The sequence below is a fragment of the Schistocerca serialis genome, chromosome 11 (assembly GCF_023864345.2).
Source record: "Schistocerca serialis cubense isolate TAMUIC-IGC-003099 chromosome 11, iqSchSeri2.2, whole genome shotgun sequence".
NCBI lineage: Eukaryota > Metazoa > Arthropoda > Insecta > Orthoptera > Acrididae > Schistocerca > Schistocerca serialis.
Genome location: NC_064648.1, coordinates 113,956,405 through 113,972,754, shown reverse-complemented (window position 1 = coordinate 113,972,754; position 16,350 = coordinate 113,956,405). Strand labels below are relative to the sequence as shown.

Sequence of the window (16,350 nt, the reverse complement as noted above, 5' to 3'; positions counted from 1 at the left end):
CGTATAATAGTTAATTTTTAGTTGTAGATTACTGTTTCCATTTTGTTTGTTGACACTAACTTTTAATGACAAAACTAGTACCAATTGCCCAGCAACTTGTAATACTTGCAACTTGCTTGCTTTCTCAATATCCTATCCCAAATGTTAATTTAATCAATATTTTTACACAAACTTCTGTTTCATCTCTCTCTGGTGCCTTCACTGCTGCTATCCAACCCACACTCAGACACTGCCCTTGCATCCCTCATGCCGGCTGCATCACCCTGTGTCATGGGCAGTGATAATCCGCACAGCCCCCAAAGCTTTAAAACATGCACCCTTTATGTGATTGTCAGAGGAACATAGTAGTCTTCAGGACAGTTTCTTTTCATTATGATACTTTAATAGAACAGTTTTATCAGACAGTTATAATCAAATGAATTTTAAAAATCTGTATGTTAAGAAAAATTTAAGTTGAAATCCGAGGTCTCAAGGACTAAGTTGCCATACACTGTGGATAAATATGAAATCTCCCAGTTTTTATTCCTCTAGAGCAGTGATTCCCAGTGGGGGCAGTATTGTCCACCAGTGGGTATTTGTAGAGATCTAGGGGGGGGGGGGGGGGGGGCATTCACAAAGTTCATTATTAAACATAGAAATGATGGGGAATAAAATTGGGTGGCAAACTTCAGATCTAACTATTGCAGGTGTGGAAACAAATGATGATTTCACTGTTAAATTGCCAGAATTTGGAGGCACTTACAGTGGACTATACAATTAGATTTCACGATGCCCTTAACACGATCGTTCCAGATTGGGTACTAGAATCCTTTTCAAGCCCACAAACACCATAGTTATCACTAAGGGAGGACTTGATAGAATTGTCAATAAATGAAGTGCTGAAATTGAAATTAAAAAATATATATCATGAATTTGGGCTTCAAAGGCAAACTCCAGTATCTCATCCACCTATATGGGCTGCAGCTATGAAGTTTTTCATTGCATTCCCATCATCGTATTAACCGATAAGAGAATTTAGTGTAGTTCACAATTTGCCGTCACAGGAAAACAGTGGCAATAGTGGAACGTAGCGAATTAAATTGGTGATGACGAATATTGACACCATATATGGAAAAATTTGTGCCACAGCATCAACCTCAGGGCTTTGCTAATCATATTATATTATTGTTTTTAATAATACATATTTGTTAATAGTGTTCTCATCTTTTAATAATTTTATTTAAGAACTGTGACCTTTTTCCAGTAGAAATAATATCCTTCCTCCCAGAGAAACAGCATGGAATCAATGTAGGAAAACAAGTGCTGTGATATGGAAAACTGTGAGAATTGGAATTTGTGCTTAGCAACTCCCTCCCGCTCTCGCGGAAAGGGCATCGTAAACCAATGTCGAGAACCTCGTAGCATTCCTGTTGGGTTGGATGTGGAATTAATTAATTAATGAAGATTTAATGTTGTTCAACCGTTTCCTAGGATGTGGCGAAAAGAAAATATCCTCCTTGCTCTGGAAGAAAGTGCAACACTGCAACTTTTAGTTTTGTTGAAAAAGAATGCAGACAACTATTGTATATATAATACATATGTTGTGCACAAACATACACAGTATCCTTTCAATTACATTAAATGTCAAATCAGAATGCTCATCATAAAAGCTCCAAAACTTTATACAAGGTGCCCTGTCATCAGAATAACATTCCATTAACAGTTCATTTGTTGGCATACAGTGATAACCTTTGTCAGTGTTATATACCTGTATATTCTGAGATGCTCTTCTCCAGTAGGGGCTGGTGATGCCAGCAGCTCGTATTCTCATTTGTACTGATACTTCCTGTCACACAGTCACCACAATTGCTATCCTGTCTTGAAGTCACACATTGTCTCCCTCATAGTTCTCTACGTGAAAATAAAATAACGGGTCTGCACAATACTTTGCAGTCCTCTATGCTAACTCGTTTTAGGATTTTTATTCACAAGTGTCATTCACTGGTAAGTATACATCGGGATATATGTGTGTCTTCTGGAGTGGTATGTAACACCACAACATATGCTGTAGAGTGTATCCTGCAACTTGGGTTAAGAGTACACAAAGCAAAGAGCATTAGCACAAAATCTCTCATGAAAGAGAACACCAGTCTAATGAAAATGTGCAGCTGCGTAACCATCAAGCCAGAATCTGTCACATTGTGAAGTATCCCTGCTTTTTGTCACCCTATTCTGTTTTTGTTTCCCTTTAGTCTCATTTGCTTAGCTTATCCTATTATTTCTGGTTCTCCCTTTGGCTACTCAACCTATCCATATTTGATTCCTCCTGTTTTCCTTCCACATATTTCTGTTACTCTCATCTAACAAGAATGTAATGAGAAAATTGTTTAGCACAGTATTAATAAGACTGACATTTCTTAAATTTTGTACATTTGTTGTTAACATTGTTATTCACGTTGGGCTCTAGAGATGGTGTTTTCAACTTTGTTTTAGCTTTTTCTTTGTAACCAGTTTACTTTCATTCTCTCAAAATGGGAACTTTTCCTGGCATCTAACAAAGTTCTGGTTTTCTGGCAAGCCACTGTGGAGTGATGTGTGGAGTGCGTGGCAGAGGTTACTTCCCATTGTATCAGTTGTTAGGGCTTCTTCCCATTCCATTCACATACGTGTTGTGGCAAGAGTGCCTGCTTAAATACCCTGTTTACACTGTTATTAGTTTAATCTTGTCTTCACGGTTATTGTGGCAGTGATACGTTGTGGTCTTTGGTACACTCGAAGACAAAAAAGACGACACATCGAGAAGGAATTATCCAAATGGGATGGAAATTGGTAAACAAGATGTCCATATACAGTCAAACAATTAATTACAATTTCAGAAAAATTGGGGTCATCTTTGCAAATTGAGCAAGTCAACAATGTGTTGGTCCTCCCCTGGTGCTCATGAAAGCAATTACATGGCTTGGCATTGATTGACTGAGTTGTCGGATGTCCTCCTGAGGGATATCGTGCCCAAGTCTGTCCAATTGGTGCATTAGCTCCCCGACATCTCGAGATGGTTGGAGGGCCGTGCCCATAATGCTCCAAATGTTCTGAATTGGACAGAGATCCAGTGACCTTGCTGGCCGAGGTTGGGTCTGACAAACACGAAAACAAGCAGTAGAAATTCTTGCTGTCTGTGGGCAGGTGTTATCTTGCTGAAAAGTAAACCCAGGACAGTTTGCCATGAAGGGCAACAAGACGGTGGTGGATATTAAACTTCCTGACGGACTAAAACGGTGTGCTGGACCGAGACTCGAACTTGGGACCTGTGCCTTTCGCGGGCAAGCACTCTACCATCTGAGCTACCCAAGCATGACTCACGATCCATCCACACAGCTTCAATTCTGCCAGTACCTCGTTTCCTACCTTCCAAACTTCCTTTCTTCCAGGAGTGCTAGTTCTGCAAGGTTTGCAGTAGAGCTTATGTGAAGTTTGGAAGGCAGAAGTATTTAATAGTAATCTGACTTTTTTGCAGATAATGCAATTACATATAACGAAGTACAGTTTGATAAAAGCTGCAGGAATATGCAATCAGAACTTGATGAGATTTCAAATTGATGCAAAAAGAGGCAACTTGCTTTGAATATACAGCAATGTAAAATTGTGATCTTCACAAAATGAAAGAAAAAGTAGTATTTTATGACTTCAGTCTCAATGAATCACAATCAGAATTGGTTAGCAGTCTGTACAGATATTAAATGGGATGCAGAATTAGGCTGAGTCATAGGCAAAGCAGATCGCAGACTTCATTCCTTAGTACGATACTAGAAAAATGCAGTTAATCTACAAAGGAGATTGCTTAGAAGACACTTCTGCAATCTGTACTAGAATATATGTCAAGTGTGTGGGACCTATACTATAACACAAGATACTGAATGTATAGAAAGAAAGGCAGCACAAATGGTCACAAATTTGTTTGACCCATGAAAATGTCGAAAAACCTGAAATGACAGACAGTCAAAGATATGCACCGTCTGTTGCATGAAAGTCTACTCACAAGCTATGTATTGCTCCTGTAGGAACTGTGAAGATGAGATTAGACTAATAGACTAATTATGCAGAGAGATGTTTAAGCAGTCATTCTTCCTTTGCTCCATACACGGTTGGAATGGGGCGAAACCCAAACGTGGAGTACAATGGGATGTCTCCTCTGCCAGGCACTGTACATTGATTAGCATGTACATACAGATTTAGAACTGCCAATCATTACAGCCAACTGAAAATTCAGTGCAAGGCATTGTACATTTCATTATGATCATCCAGTGTCAGTACTTACAAAACTTTACACCGGATTAACTGTGTATGTTGTACTGGGACTTGAAACTGGAACCCTTGCCTTTCCCAGGCAAGTGCTCAACCGACTGAGCTATCCAGGTGTGACTCATGGCCCACCTCTGAGGTCACTATTAATATTGTCTGCGAAGTCACCGATGCCCGACATGAAAAGCAATGGCTCCAACACACTTTCCTGGGGCCCACCTAAAGTTTCATCTAACATGTCAGTGACTCTCCGTCCTAGATAAGGTCCTAAGTTATCTCTACCAAGAAACCTACAATCCAGTCACCAGTTTATATTTCATACCCATACCCCATATGATCATAGTTTTGCTTATAATCATTGGTGTGGTATACTAATTCAGAAACTTTTTGGAAGTGTAGAAAAATTCCCTCTGCATAAGTGGCATGATTCATCACTTTCAGAGAGTCATATGAGGAAAGCAGAAGTTGGCAGTGTTTTGGCGATCCATACTAATGGGTGCGGAGGCTGTTCTTTTGTTCACAATACCTCATTTCAGGGTCCCCAGTGCTGATTGTGACACCATTTCAGACAGTAGCGGAAGGCTTGAACCAGAGATTTTAGACGTTCTGTGACAAGTTAGGCTGCAACTTCCTACATGTTTGCTATAGAGTTGAGAACTTTAGAATTCCTTTTAATCAGGGTCACGAGCATGATGTGTGTACGGGCCGAGACTTGGCCTGTCGACTTTGTTCAATACTTGAAGCGTGCCCACAAATAACACTGTACAGCGTATTTTGACATTTTGTACAATCGCGTGGATAATGTTGTGTATAGCAATCTGCATCGCTTGCTGTAACAGTTGGCCTGTTTACCATCCGATGCCAGCACTAGGCAGCGTGGAGAGAAACGCAGTTTCCGTGCCTCTGTACGAACAATGCTGTATGTTTCAAGAATGGGAGAGTTTAGCAAGGTGACGCTTAGCACACGTGGTTTGAAACGTGCAAATAATGCGTGGAAAAGGAAAGTTAACTTTGGTGATTGGCAGGATATTAAGAGGAAAAGACTTTGTGATGCTGCCTTGGAACATAAATCAGCCTCCAATGCAGGTGAGTGGAATAACGCAGTATCGGTTTCCTAAAGGCTTATGTCTATAGAGCGTCTGTGTCCTGTTCAGCAGTGTATGTGCCCTGTAGAGTACATGACTCTAACGATGTACATTATGTGCATCTTTTGAAAACATCGCAGTAAAAATATGTAACATGCATAGGATTAACTACAGTTCTGTCGTTGTCATCTACAAAAAAAATATAATACACTCTGAGCATTGCTGTATTATTAAAAGAGAATGTGAAATATGGTAATTCATTTGAATATTAGGTATTAATATTGACTGTATGATTCAGGATCATGTATGCAGTGCAGAAGTTTGTTGAAAAGGAGGAGGCAACGACATAAACCTGGAAATTAAGTTAAAGCTGTACGAAGAGTATCACGCCTTGATACGCAATAAGCGGTCCATTTACTTGATAAACTCCATGGAAATAGACATGTCCCCCAGACGAAAGTAAGGTAAAGTCATTATTTCATGGAAACAAGCGGCTTTCAAATACAAAGTCAAGGCAAAAAAAGTGTGTTAAAAACATTGCTTGACATATTCTGCATCACCTGACAATGAATAAAGACTTTCAACATAAACTGAAAGGTGGAATGACCACTGCTAAAGATGGTCAAGGAAAATATTTCAGTAGGCCACATGCCATATAAAATGACGACAGGGCTCTGATTCAAGAACTCATTTCAAGTTTCCCAAAGCAGATGAGCCATTACAGCAGGAATAAGTGTTCAAAAGAATTTCTGTTCCCTGATCCCAACCTCTGCAGAATGTATCGATTCTTTGTGATTGCAGCTTCAGATGAAATAGAAGTGCACAACATCGAACTTGAGAATCGTCTAAAGCAGACCAAGCATACAAAGAGCTAAAAAGAGACACAGAAGAGGCTAAAAGAAACAGTATACACGTTATATGTGTTGACCCACAACAGGTTTTACTTTGTCCTACATTGATGCATTCCACAGTACTTTACCAGAGACAGCTGTCATCATATAGTTTCACAGATCATGATGTTGGTACTGGAAACAATGCAGTAAATTTGTGAGATGAGTCCACTGCAAGGAGAGGGTCAGCCAAAATAGTTTCCTGTCTACTTAAATTTGTGACACTTGAAGAAGGTGTGGAACGCAAACTGATTGTATGGTCTGACCGCTGTGTCATACAGAACAGTAACTGGAGGGTTTTAGAGCTTTATTTCTATCTCATCTGCTGCAAGTATTTTACAGAAATACATCAGAAGTTTTTAAGTTTGATTCATAGTTTCCTACGTTCTGACAGCGACATCACAATGATCAAGAAAAGAAAGAAAGGGTCAAAGGTCATGACTCCTTTCGAATGGCGGCATGTCATTGCTTAGGCCTTTGTCTATCCGTTGAAACTGACCATTCAGGGGATGATGATGATGGAAGACTTCCAGGGCATAGGATCTGTTGAGTTGGTTTTTGAAACGCCAACTGCTTTGAAAATTACTGGTGTGCTCTGGTTGAAGCTATGTAGTGAAAATCCTCAAGGTATAAGCGCGTGCCGTAATTACAACGTGCATTGTCCATGGAAAAGACATTGCATTGCAAAACATGGTTGTGAACAAGAAGTAAAAAAAAATTCTGTTGCCTTCTGGATTACGATTGCTATGCAATGGGGCACTGCAACTTCATGAGGAGAAGAGTGATCTGTTGGACATGATGAACTATATGGAGCCAAAATACAGTCATTTTTACAAAAACCTGCTGTGTCACAACTGAATTTAATATCCCAGATTTATGTCGCAATCAAAGTAACCAGTATACAGTAAATATCAGTTTGTATCTTGTTACAATTTTCTTTCTTACAACTTTTGTATTCTAGGCAGCCTTATCATCACACCAGAGTACAGAGTGATTGGGAATAATGCTGTATATCCTTTGCTGTAAAGCACTTGTTTCATTTTAATACTTACTTACTTATTCTCAAAAAAAAAAAAAAAAAACCGTGCTTAGCGCTATTTTAAGAAACACAATCAAGTTTTTTGAACACTCTGTATTCACAAACAATACATATCTGCTTTTACAATATTATTTGGCAGTAATTCTCTGGAATTAGCAGTTTTTGTTGATTTCCTAAAAACTGCAAAATGTGTCATACAGCATTATTTGTGCACTCACTTCACTTCTTGGAAGTATCGAGCAACATTTCATTTAGCATCATGGTGTGGCATTTTTCAGTTCGGGAGAATCATGGTGTCAGCGGTGTTTACCCTTCATTACTCATTCATGATATGAATGTAGTTCACAGGTACAGAGCCTTTTTGCACAAAAAGAGACAGTCTAGCACTCTATCGTCACAAGATTTTTAAAAATGAATGGGAATGACAGGATAGAACGATAAAGATTCTCAGTATGTCTTATGCGATGTAGTTGCATAGTTAACGGGCAACACAAATTTGCTGTGGAGTGACATTACAGCACCACACAGAAAGATTTAGATGATGATGATGATGATGATGATGAAAGACAAAAAATTACAACAATTGACAGATGGGATTCATTGTTCTAGACAGTTCTTCGTACTACATTTGTAAGCGTAGAGTACTCGGTGAAATTGGTAGTGAATATAGTAAATTCTCCGAAACCACACATAGAAGTCTGCTGTCAGTTGCAACAGTTTTCAGTGGACTTGAAGAAAGGATGTGGAGACTTTATATATTACTACAAGGTCTACTGTTTAAGTCACAGAGCATGTCTCGAATGATTTTTCAATTTAGAATTGGGTTGTAGACCTCACATTTTGAGCGGACTTGACTGCACACTGCCCACAGTAAGGCATTTCAAGGTGGGAGACAACTTATTGCTGATTTGATGGTGTCGCATTTACAGAGAAAAGCAAACAGTAGAAGGGACAAATTCTGGCCAAAAAACACTGTCAATTTTCGTAAGCTCACTGATCTTAAAAGAAAACGAATGTTTTGAAGAATTCATTGTGGCGTTGAAAGAATTGCAAGGATAGCTTTCTAAACATTTTGAAGACACTGCCAACCTCACACCTGTTTTCTAGTTGTTTTTGAGACCGTTTGCCGTTTCAGTTGAAAGCGACCGAGTGAGTTGGCTCAGTGGTTAGCACACTGGAATCACATTCAGGAGGACGACTGTTCAATCCCACATCTGGCCACCCTAATCTAGGTTTTCTGTGATTTCCCTAAATCACTTCGGGCAAATGCCAGGGTGGTTCCTTTGAAAGGGCATGGCCATGCCCACCATTCCCTAATCCAGTGAGACCAATTACCTCGCTGTTTGGTCTCCTCCCCCAGATCAACCCAATCAGTTGAAAGTGCCCCTATGCATGCGCAGACAGAACTGATTGTCTGCACTCTTATCCCTGCTTAAATGACAAATTATTTTATGTTTATAATGAGGTTGCCAACATGATAAAACATTTCAGCCAAAATATGTATATGAAAGGCTCTTCGCGATTATGACAATTAACGTGGAAAACTGACTGTGAAAATCTTCGAAATTATCTACATCTGTCTGTATGCCGATATTTTATGCCAAAAGTAATTAAATAATATTGAAAATTTGTTTTATTTGTTTTTCCAAGAAATATGAAATGTGAAATGTGAAATTGAGTTGTATGCAATGCAACTGGATTGCCATTTAAATGGACACTTTCACAGTTTCCCTGTCTTCCCCCTCCTCACACTCAGACAGTGTGTCGTGGTGAAGGAAGAAGTGTGCAGCGATGCGAGAGAGCTATACCACGCAATCCACTGCACATCTCATGTGCTGAATTCGTGGTCGTCACTGCTCTAAATGGATCAAGTGTGCACTCTAAGTCAATGTCTGCTACCAAAGTAACTGTGGGTGTGGTACGTACTCGGGTTTTTCAGATCGGGGTGCCTTCCATCCAGTCCAGGTAGCAAGGGGTGTAGGAGACTGCTCAGCTACTAAGTATGGCTCACATTGGTTCTCCAGTATAAACACTAATACGAGAATGCCCTTTACAGTTTTCACCAATATGCTAGTATCGTCTTTTTTGTCGTTTATTGCAGCTCTGACATAAATGTTTCCTTGAAACATGGTTTTTATAGTAGTCTTAAGCTCCTTTCACACTGGAGCGAATGGAAGTGAACACAAGTGTTTACACTAGAGGGAATGAAAGAGAACGCAGAATGATGAGCGTAGCCTATGAACGCTGTGTTATTGGTTTTTGGCACAAAAAATTGGCACCCAGGATACAACACTATATAAGTAGAGACACAGTGCAAAACTTTCATATTCATAGAACATTATTTTGCATGATGAACACACCGTTGTCGATGAAGAAAGCAAAATGGGATAAGGAAAGAAGAATTTAGATGTCTAAATTTGTAGATAAATATGAAATTGATAGAGGTAGTGCACTTAACAGCGCCGATACTTTGTAGCATTAGTCAAAAAATTTGCATGTATGTTCGTTGATGCTTTTTACTGCCTTCTAATTGTGATTAAGGCCGAAATTTAAAAGTAGAACTCTTTTTTAAGTACTGGCAGCTGACATAAACGGGAAAACAGCTAGCATTTACGCTCTTAGTTATTGGCTGCTGGAGATAGTTACCTTGGTGGTTGTTTCACATTTCAATTGCTGCTGTGAGATTTGCAGCAACATGTGCGAAACACTTTGAGAATTGAAACTTTCTGGCAGATTAAAACTGTGTGCCGGACCGAGACTCGAACTCGGGACCTTTGCATTTCACTGGCAAGTGCTCTACCGTCTGAGCTACCCAAGCACGACTCACGCCCTGTCCTCACAGCTATACTTCTGCCAGTACCTCGTCTGAGTCGTGCTTGGGTGGTTCAGATGGTAGAGCACTTGCCCGGGAAAGGCAAAGGTCCCGAGTTAGTCTCAGTCCGGCACACAGTTTTAACCTGCCAGGAAGTTTAATATCAGCACACACTCTGCTGCAGAGTGAAAATCTCATTCCACTTTGAGGATTGTATTAAAGTATGTACAAGGAAGGTATAATTGGAGCTATGAGCGACAGTGGTAGAGTTTAGGCACATTCTACACACCAGATGTCAGATGAACCTCGGACAGCTAGTGAGCATTCAGTAGATTTCTCAGCTCTCTGCTGTGAGCATATTGGCCAGTGTGAGTATTAAACGTGATTGTGTCAGGTATTTGGTGAATTTACATTCGATTTGTTACAATTCATCACTGCTGACGGTGGTGGTAAGTGACAAATTCTCCGTAAACAAGCAACGGAAATAATTTACTGGATACACTCTTCCATCAGCCACAAAGCAGGAAACAGTGGAAATGCCACAGATGTTGCCAGATCTCAGGAATACACTGTGGAAGCGAGTAGCCTCATCTTGAGAATCATTAAGCAGATTGCCAGTGAAGGTAATTTGTCTGTTCAGACCAGTGGAAGCCCATTTGTTTACAAATGTGGCAGTATACATGTGAGCCGGCCGTGGTGGCCAAGCGGTTAAAGGCGCTACAGTCCGGATCCGCGCGACCGCTACGGCCGCAGGTTCGAATCCTGCCTCGGGCATGGATGTGTGTGATGTCCTTAGGTTAGTTAGGTTTGAGTAGTTCTAAGTTCTAGTGGACTGATGACCTTAGAAGTTAAGTCCCATAGTGCTCAGAGCCATTTGAACCATATACATGTGATGTGTTATGACAGCAAAAGGAACCTGCGACCACTGGAGGCAGTGCCGCAAGTTCCTCCAAAAATCGTAACACAACACACACACACAAATGTAATACTAACTGATGTAAATCCACCCGATGATGGAGGTTTAAACCTTCGAAACGCGTTGTGGAAATAAATAAAATGGTGACTGGTAACAGTAAACGTGTTGTTTCGTTTAATAACATTAAACTGATTTTGCTCATAAGTGTTTACTTTGGTAGCATAAAGACTGCTGTTCTTTACAGATGTACAAAGTTCGCTGCACACCTGCTCATGATACAAAAAAAGGCACAGCTTCTTGATAGTTAAAAAGTATTTTTGAAATAAGAAAATCTGGCAATCAGAACATTTTTTTTTTTACTTGGACGAAACAGAGACAAACCAGAATCATACGAGAAAAGCGTGTTAGAAACTGAGTGATGTTTCAGGTGGCTTTAAAGTACCAGTTGATAAAGGTGGATGAATAATTGTGCTTCGCACTGGTTCTTATTCCGGATACATTCCAGAAAGCAAATTACTGTTCCAGGCAAAAAAGAATAATTCAGGGGACTGTCATTCTGAAATGACCTTGGAGACATATTATGGTTTCGAAAACAGTTTCTCCCTTACTTGTCTGCAAACTCGGCAATAGTTACGGACGGAGTGAGCTATCACTTGGTTGTCATTGACAAGGCACCTGCGACAGGTGTATGTAAGGTTTTTTTTTAAAAAAAAAAAAAAAGCTTGTATCCTGCTGTGGCTCGCAAGTAAAAAGATATTGACACTGTCAACCAAACTCTGGCTGAATTGTTGAATCTTGTAGAGTTTCATAAACCTCATGTAAAAGTTTGACATCGATTGTACTGCACAGGAATGTGGACATACAGTTTTGCATTTGCCACCGTATCATTATCAGTGCAATTTGATAGAGCTCATATGCACACAAGTGAAAGGATATGTCACAGAGCAAAATAAGACATTTACAATTGCTGACACAGAAAGGCTTTTGTATGAAGCACGTGACAGCTTAACTCCTTCAGCACGAGTTGAATGTGTTCAGCACCCAGAGTGGTTACAGGAGGAGGACAAGGAGAGGGAAACTTTAATTGATAATCTACTTGATCCCATCGTCATCATCATCAATATCAATCTAACATCAAATAAACTTGACACCAACATGAACTACTGCACTGTAGACGGCGACGGTTGCAGTGATTGGTAAAATGAAAGGCGAGGCACACATACAATATTCTTGCTGTCCCTTTTTTTTTGCTTTAGCTTCTCTTCTGCAGTTGTGCAGTTGATTGTGATCGCGGTTTTACCATCAGTATTGTGATACAGTCTGTTTTGCAACAGTAATGAAAATCTTATTTAGGGAATAAGTGTTTTGCTTTATTTTGAAGCATTGTCAGTGCACAGTATTTTGGCTTCTACATTGCCGAGCCACTTGATTACCTGTCGTAGTTTTGTGTATCTCTGTGGTGGTAAGATCATATTTCACATTTGTTGTGACTGATCTATATTTTAGTGAGTAGTTGCTGTTGTGTTATGACAACACTCACCAATATATTTTAGCTTTTATGAGTCCACAGTTCACTTTGTGTACTTCGGCAGCTTTGCTTTGATTGAAGTGCTTTAAGATAAGTCGATGTGCATCTCGCCTAGTTTAGACTGTCTAAATAAAACTTTTATCGCAGTAGCAAAAGACAGAATATTTTTGAAATTACATAAATATTTTTGTGGTATTTAAATTATTCCATTTAGTATGTTATATAACATGTAATGTGTGGTAGACCATGTCCATGTTGGCAGCAGTTACACACTGCACATGGGAAGCACATAGTTCGTAAAGCAGAGAACCTTATCTGAAAGTACGTAGCAGTCGAGGTGACAGTGAAAGAGGTAGTCCAATGGGGTAGCCATCTGTGGCATTATCAGAGCATTACAGGTCATCAATATTTTGAAATTTTTTCGTGTTTTATGAAAATAATTATCAGTAAACTTTAGCATTGCCATTGGACACAAGCATTCGTACTTCCACATGTGCAGATGCTCGGGGTGAAGCACAAAATCCAACTTACTGTGCCAGCCGACATTGCATATGTTATTCCTTTCAATCCAGTCATCTCGCTGTGGTAGGCGTGTGGTGGAGGGGGCTTAACTTTCTCTGCTGCCCGCAAGCCCCTAAACACAAGCTTACAAACTGTTTGGCGTCTGCATCTCTATGCGTGTACTGCACCTACCATTTGCAACCAGCAACGCTACAATCCCTCTCTGTGCCTCTACACGGCACGGACCTTCATGGCCCGTCATCGTTCATGGATTCACCTATAGTACCTATAAAATATGATTAATAATAGGTGAAATATACATATGACTCGTCACATAGGCTACTTGATAAAATCTGCTGTACAGTTCATTAGAGGGCAGATAGCATAACCCCAGATCATTTTTATTTGTCAACAGGAATCAGCCCTTGTAATTAGGGCTACCATTAATGTAAGCAATGGGAATAATCAGATCTTTCACATAATTTTAATAACCATAATAGATACATATTCACACTTGTTTGCTTTCAGTGAAATATGTTGTGCTTTTGCTTTTTAATAAAAATAATTATGAAGCTGGTTCATTCTGTTCCCGCCTGATGCAAGCACCTAATGAATTGATTGTCGTTCTTGTGTCACGAGAGCATCTTAGAGTGATTCAGCAATTTTCTACGAATTGCACTTCCTTTCCATCAGTATTTGTGCTGTGGATCTCTTCAACCCAAGAAGCATGTATGATACCTATATTTTTCTATCGGCAACATTACATTCTCTTTTAAATGCTCTGTCAGTCATACAACTTGTGTCAACAGCATCGGAAGTAAACAAGACAGCAAACAAGAGCTTCCTCTACAGCTAGCGCCGAAGCAGATAGGACTTGAACTTCCTGTGGTGGTTTGCTAAAAAACTGACAATCAACAGAACACTAGCGAACGCAAACAGAACGCGGTCAAATGCAGTTCACTGCACTCGGCTAGTGTTTACACCAGAGAGAATCCTCAGTTGCTGATACTCATTTGTTTGTGTTCACTCCATTGTAAAACCATGATTTACCATGGTTCCATACTAGTCAAGAAAGACTAGTCTTTCACTTGTGCCTTCGTCCCGCAGTTTCGGCAGGGTCGGTGTTGTTACCATTGGATTTGGCACGGTTAGTGTGAAGGGGTGGCCAGATGCCCTTCCTGCTGGCACCCCACTTCCCTACTACAGTATTAGTTTATAATTGTCACCGTTTTCTTATTTTGTGTGATTTCTTATGTAGCCTAAGGTTAGACGTGTGCTGTCGGCAGGTGAGACGACGGGCCTGTACGTGGGCCTGTCCCTCATCCCCGTGATGGGCGGCCTCGCGCTCTGCTCCGCCAACGAGCTGAGCTTCGACACGCGGGGCTTTATCGCCGCCATGGCCACCAACCTCACCGAGTGGTGAGTGCTGCTTCAAGTTGACACATTTCTTACTGCAACAGTATAAAAATAGTAAGAAATTTTATGATTAATTTAGACCTTCGACAGCTTCCAAATGAATTGCCCCCGACGTACATTCTTCGGTGTCCGACACCTATTCGTAACTAAATCGCATTTTCTGTTGCCAACACATCCAACTCATTGTGCTTTCAGACACCAACTAACTCCAAAAACTTCTGAACAGGCCTCACTAATACCGTATTCGTGCAAATATACGCTGTACCTTTTTTCCTAATTTTTGCCTTGAAACATTGCGGTGTGGCCTGTAATAGAGATTTTTCCTCTCGAATCATAAATCGTCAATTTCAATATGACGAGTATGCGTACCTTGCAGGCTGAAATAAACTTTATATAGTAGCTGTTCATAAAAAAAAGGAAAGGCACCTTTGTTCTGCATAATTGCATCAGCTTGTTTACTTTCTAAAGAGCCAGTGTGCGGTGAATGATGAGTCGAAGTTTCAATGTGAATCAAACGGCCTCAGTTGGTACTGACTGACAGCTGTATCAATGCAGCCAACATAGCCGACCATAGTTGGCAGATAACATTCTGTTTGACACGTCTATTTGCTCATAAACAGAAGCGCACATGACAGAAAGAATTTCATATCACAGAAATGTTTTATGTATTTGAATTTGATACGGTTTCAATTTGATGATGTGACAATGAAGCTAGTCTTTGCTGCAAAATACATAGCAGTCAAGTACTGCATAAATCAGATCTATTATGAAAGGTATTTGAAAGCCATTTTGCTACTTCTAAAGATGCATATGCATTTCATTTTATCTATTGAAAGCATAGTCAGTTGTTCCATTTTGACTGTTTCTGCGAACATCTGGAAATGTTGCTGTTTCCACATTTTTAGTAGCTGCAAATACAGATTTCAAAATGCTTTAACAAGCATAAAGCATTCACGAACACAGTGGCTACATGAATGAAGAATGATCAAATTTGGTTTAGGCAGGTGGAGGTAAAATTCATCCAACATTGGGTAGATTAGCAATAAATTTTTTCTCACTTTTGTCAAAAATATAGAACTACATGTACATTAAATCTGAACACATGGAAACATACACAGTGGGTCGCATTTACTCCTGCCTATCAGTTTCAGCCAAATGAAGCACAATTACTTCTGAAACAATGGAAAATCCAGGCTGGAATAATGGAAATGTCGTGTGGCTAGGGCCTCCCGTCGGGTAGACCGTTCGCCTGGTGCAGGTCTTTCGATTTGACGCCACTTCGGCGACCTGCGTGTCGATGGGGATGAAATGATGATGATTAGGACAACACAACACCCAGTCCCTGAGCGGAGAAAATTTCCGGCCCAGCCGGGAATCGAACCCGGGCCCTTAGGATTGACAGTCTGTCACGCTGACCACTCAGCTACCGGGGCGGACGGCTGGAATAATGATAATATTATGAAAAGGATAGATTGCTGTTCACCATATAGCGGAGCTGTTGAGTTGCAGACAAGCACAGCAAAAAGACGACTACACATGTAAGGTTTTGGCCAGAAGACCTTCTTCTGAAATAGACAACATGCACCCACATTCACACAAACACAGCTCACACACGTGAGCAACATCTCTGGATGCTAATGAGAGAAGCAATCTGGGTGGTGGGGGTAAGGAGGCTGGGGTGTTGAGGGGGAGGGATAGCAGGGTGGGGGGGGCGGGACAGTAAAGTGCTGCTCGTGGGAACATACAGAGAGGGGTAGGGCAGCTACCGTATTTACTCGTATCTAAGCCGTACCTGAAAAATGAGACTCGAAATCAAGGGAAAAAAAAAAAAATTCCCAAATCTAAGCCGCACCTGATATTTGAGACACGAAATTCAAGGGGAGAG

The 16,350-nt window shown here is 40.4% G+C and overlaps 1 protein-coding gene across 2 annotated transcripts in view; it reads left to right on the top strand.

The window, feature by feature from the left end:
* The window catches only part of LOC126426711 (solute carrier family 35 member E2A-like), a 169,171-nt gene that overhangs the window by 51,349 nt on the left and 101,472 nt on the right, over positions 1-16,350 (top strand). For both annotated transcript variants that reach the window (XM_050088633.1, XM_050088632.1), the window contains exon 4: positions 14,336-14,468. In XM_050088633.1, the coding sequence (XP_049944590.1) occupies positions 14,336-14,468 (133 nt within the window). The remainder of the gene's footprint in view (positions 1-14,335; positions 14,469-16,350) is intronic.